The sequence below is a fragment of the Haplochromis burtoni genome, unplaced genomic scaffold, assembly GCF_018398535.1.
Source record: "Haplochromis burtoni strain Fernald_Lab_line unplaced genomic scaffold, NCSU_Asbu1 Contig_155, whole genome shotgun sequence".
NCBI lineage: Eukaryota > Metazoa > Chordata > Actinopteri > Cichliformes > Cichlidae > Haplochromis > Haplochromis burtoni.
This window is the reverse complement of record NW_024582516.1, coordinates 725,451-730,525: the sequence shown is the minus strand read 5'-3', so window position 1 is coordinate 730,525 and position 5,075 is coordinate 725,451. Positions and strand designations below refer to the sequence as shown.

Below are 5,075 nucleotides of genomic sequence, written 5' to 3'. Positions count from 1 at the left end.
TGAAGCTGTATTTGAATATAAAAGTGGTAACATAGTAACAAGCCTATTCTAACAAAGAGTAAAGCTTCTGTTCTCAAATTTATTTTGAGTTTAAATGAAAAAGTGTTATCAGAAAAACTACATCAGAAGATTTATAAGGAGTATGTATAGTACTTTGAAATTATTTTTCAGTGTGTACAACATGTTATGCTTTAATAAAAATTAACTGGAAAATTAATTAGAAAAAAAATATATGGGTAAAAAATATATTTTGTTCATAGACTGGGGTAAGAAATACCGTACACACCGGAATACAAACTTAGTGTAACATAAAATACTATAGTAACAATGTAGCAAATAATAGTTTTCATCCAGTAACCAGAATGAACCAGCTTCTACCTTTTACTGAAATTGTTATGTAACAATGCTTTCCATTGGCCCGCTTTAAAATTCCAAATTTAAACTGATCACCTGATTGGGTTTCCACCAGCGGGAAGGCAAGGCCGAGGGGCGGAGCTTTGTGCTGGTCCGGAGATTCGTCAATCTATGTACAGATTGTCGCGCCGCCAACCGGGACCACATAGGAGTACACGTTACTTTTTTGTCTCTATTTGGAGAAATTTAACATCGAAGTGAAACACGCAAATGAGTGGAAATGAATGAGGTTTAATTTTCGTCGGGTCTCCCTGACGGAGAAATGTACACTGAAGGGCGTTTTCCGTATTTTTTCCAGTGTGTTTTTCCTAACAGGTAGTGAGCCTGAGCGCTCAGTCAGTGCAGCTCTGTAAGGAGACTGAATATCCCGCTTTGTAATCTCTTGACAGCCTTTTTAACCCATCTTTGGCTCGACGGAGGCTTGTCTACTCTCAACAGAAATATGGACTGTGTGTTTTTTTTGGATATTGGGCGTTATTTTCTGAATTTGTAATAGGTATGGGTTTCTTCTTTTTCCTCTTTTTTTCAATGTTCGCATTTATGGCAACAACCTGTCGTCCGCCTGGTTAGTATTTGGCAACAGGGAACCGTATTCATAGCCACAGGGGACGATTTTGTTGTTTAAAGTAGCCGAAAAATAACAAAAATGTTGCTTTTTCTGCAGCCTTTGTGTCATGCGTGAGAGAGAGTGAGCAGCGTATAGTATTATACACGGTGGCTGATGTATTGCCTTTACACCGCAGTGGCATACGTGGGGCTTGATGTGCACTTTCCTCCCCATGGAGTCACGAATAACGCTTTCATTTAACGCGCATATATTTGTGCAGATTATTATTTCAGGTGTGTCTTTAATTAAAAGCATTCGTTTAAAGAAAACAAACCCACTCCCCCTATGCACCTGCCGCCGCTCAGTTTTAGCTCTCTCTCAATTGAACTAGAGCTAGATTTTAGACAGGTGCTGACTGATTTCCCACTTTGGTATCTGTGTGCTACGATATCACTGTCATATTCCTAATTCTGTAAGAATTTAAGGCGGTATAAAGTCTATTAGAGACGTGTTGTTTTCTATCAATAATGATGCAAGGATGTGGCGTTCAGTGGCTGTAGTAATTTTCTAAAGGCTTGCAAAAGTCTGCAAAAGCTTGACTTAGTTTAACTTTTTTTTTTTTAATTATTTGTGCGTAGGTTTGAGCCATTGATGGACATGAAGAAGGAAGACGGTGTGGATTAGGATCTTCCCCTACCCATTTTTTCTTTTCTTTTTTCTTTCTTTCTTTCTATCTTTCTTTCTTTGGTTTAATCCCCCCTCCTCTCGTCCTAAATGTGGGCTCTAAAGGACTTCTTCCCCCTCTGCGGCTTGGAATGAAATGATGGCAGCACGTTGGAGTGATTCACCCCAGGACAATGAGGAGCGTAAACACAGAGCCATAACTCCATGTGGCAAGGTAGGACTAGCTGCAGGATGGTGGCAGTTGATCATATAACTGTTTATTGAGTGCATCAAAGTTCATTAAGGGCATTTTTTTCCCCTTCCATATGGACCATCTGTTTTTGACACAATGTGAGTTCTGTGCTGTTGTGCAAGGTGCTTGCATGTGGACTCACTTGTCAGAACTCATCACCTAAAACCTCCAAAGTACCTAACATCATCAGCGCTGTCATATAGAGGTATCATCACTTGCACAAAACCTGGGGCAAAATTTCAGAAGAGGGCAAACAAGGGAGTGTGAGCGTAGCGCACAGCACATCTTTCAGTGTTCGGGTTGACAGGGTTCATCTTTTTTTCTTCACTCTTGCAACTGTTTAAGTGCACAAAGAGAGTTTTATACTTGCGGCACTAATCTTACTGGGTCCTTTGTGTGTCTGCATGCCAAACTCTGATAAATGGCACATTGTGGAGCTCATCCTTTTCCTCTTGTGCGCCAGAGCTTCAGCGGTTACATCATCATAATCATCATCTCGGACCAGCTAGGCTTGAAGCATGTCATAACAGCATTGGACTGGTGGCATGTTTTGGATTAATCCATCATCAGAAAATGGCAACAGTGCTCTCTCTCTCTCTGTTTGTGTGTGTGTGTGTGTGTGACTCTAATCCTCTTACTGTGTCAGTACTAGCTGTGGATGGAGGACATACATTTTTGGGAATGGAGTAACTCAGCATCCTAGCAGAGCTGGACTGTTTTTGCAGTGGTTGATGGGGTTAAAAAGGAGGTGCCTGCTAATGCTTTTGGTTTAAAGTGAATCTTAATGAGGCCATCAGGCTGGATTGTCAGCAAACATAGTTTATATGTTGTCTGTAAAAACAAACTGCCATGAGGCAAAACCTTTTCCTTGTGTCTCAGCGGTGAAGTTTTCCACTTGCCTGTTTCTGCAATCTAATAAATGCTTGCCACAACATCACTTAACTCTCCCACACTGCAGAAAACTCCAATCACCATATCCCAGCAAGCTCCCAGCTTCCTTTTTCACTGGAAGTCCGATACTTAGAGCTTTTAATCAGCTGAGAACCACAGCTGATACTCGTAACATGCTCAGGGACAGCCCACTGAATCTGCAGGTTGATACAATTGAAATCTGACTCTCCATCACACCTCTGCTTCGCTGCTGAAGCCGTGACTCACCCATGACTCACCCATGAGTCAGTGCCTGTGTTTAACCTGAATATTTGCAGCCCGGGGCCTGACATATGAGCGAGGCAGGTGTTTCTATCCACCTGATGCCTGCCGCAGACAAACGCCCAATTTTAAAGCTTGGCTGCTTATGAACTGCTGTCTCCCCCCAGGGGTCTAGTGAGAGTGCTCCCGCTCTTCCTTCTCCAGCTTCCCACCCCCACCTCCATCATCTTGGCTTGTTAATGAGGGAGAATTCAGGGGGTGGCTTCTCTAAACCTGCCCCCACCAAACCCCATCCTGCTACTGCCAAAGCAATGGCAGCAACTCTGTGATAATTTAGACACAGCTGCCCGGGTCATTAGGAGAAAAACACCCCACACTGTCTATCTGTCTTATTTGTGTTCTTTTCCTTAGTCGACCTACTGTCACGTTCAGGCTAGCAGGGCAGCTATAAGGCAGCTGAGGCCCTGAGTTGTTTACATCTCAAAGTTCCAGTAAAAATATATTGAAAAGCAAAAGACTACACTATCTGTGAATGTTGTTTTTTTTACTATGGAGTCAGAGTGTGTGTCCTAAATAACCTTTTGTTTCAAGAACAAAACACATCAAACCAAAAAGAATATAAGCAGGTTAGCTCTTGGTTGCAGCTCATGTGTGCATGCATTATTAAATAATACCATATTAGGTGCTTCTGTTATTATAATAATAATAATGGATTGGATTTATATAGTGCTTTTCAAGGCACCCAAAGCGCTTTACAATGCCACTATGTCCTGTGGACAGACAAATGAAGCAGTTCTCCACCTGCTGTGGGTTCTGGTTAGACCCTCCAGTTTGTGGTGGATCTCTAGAGCAGAACAGGGACTACTGTTCAAAGACCATCTGTATCCATCTGTAGAGGGTGAGCCTCACAGTCAGCACATGAGCGTCTCTGGGCATTGACTTACTTTTGCTCCCAACCTCAATCGTCCACCATAACAAGTTTTTGGCACTACTGTGCTGACTTTTATTCGGACTCAGAGGTTGCTGTCTGGTTATCAACAACCGAACTTTCAAACTAAGAACGAAGGGGTTGTGCTCTAGACGATTAGTCATGGATGGCCTTGGTTTTCTGGGACACATGAGGCAAAAACGGGAAGAAAGGCTAAAATGGCTTTTTTTGGTCCACACGATGACTACTACTGGGAAAAACCTTTCTCTCTCCAAAGCCCTTAAATTTCAGTTTCATTGTTACTTTCGGTGAAGAAAGAATTTGGGTTTCCAAACTAAAGGAGAATGAGAAATTGTTTGTAAAGGATTGGAAACATGTATGAAACTCTCCAGCTCTCCATTGATTGCATCCCTTGTTGAGGAGGAGGAGACCAGTGATGGTGCTCTAAGCAGCGGTGATGCTCTCTTTCTTGGACTAAATATAGCCCTTACTAATTCTGTAAACCCCTGCGCTTTTTTTCTTCTTCCTCACCCATCCACATGCTTGTCTTTCACCCGTCCTCTATTCCCGCGTGTTTTCTACGATGCTATATTTAACCCGTGGAAAGACGAATGCTGAGAGGGGAAAAATGGAGTCACTGTACTGGAATCGCTGCCTTTTTTCTCCCGAATGCAGTTAAAAGCAGCAAACACGTGAATGTTGGTCAGCACAGTATCATTTTAGGGTTCAGGGAATGCGACACTGGTCAGTTTCTGTGGAAATTACAGAAAGAGTCAAGGTTTTTTTTTCCAAACAGATACCCAGCTGGACACGTCTTCAGTGTCACCTCCCAACCCTAATATGATTTCATGAAAATGAAATATCTAGCTATGGAGTGCAAAGTCTCCAAAGGATCTAACCGTGTTTGGGCCATGATGTTTTATCAGTCAAAGCAGCGACAAAGGGATGTTGATTTGCATACATCTGAAAAACAAATGTGTCTCGTTGCAGTAGATCAGGCCGCTTTTATGTTTTGCAAACAAGGCATTGACTTGGACATGACCTGGCTTCTGATTTAGCACACACGTGCACGCACACACACACACACACACACACACACACACACACACACACACACA

The 5,075-nt window shown here is 42.5% G+C and overlaps 1 protein-coding gene across 1 annotated transcript in view; it reads left to right on the top strand.

Annotated features, from left to right (window-relative positions):
- Positions 1-507: 507 nt before the first annotated feature.
- The window catches only part of LOC102297413 (rho GTPase-activating protein 21), a 99,638-nt gene continuing 95,070 nt past the window's right edge, over positions 508-5,075 (top strand). Inside the window, exons 1-2 of the mRNA XM_005932139.3 lie at positions 508-910; positions 1,600-1,859. Coding sequence (XP_005932201.1) covers positions 1,782-1,859 — 78 coding nt within the window. The 5' untranslated portion in view covers positions 508-910; positions 1,600-1,781. The remainder of the gene's footprint in view (positions 911-1,599; positions 1,860-5,075) is intronic.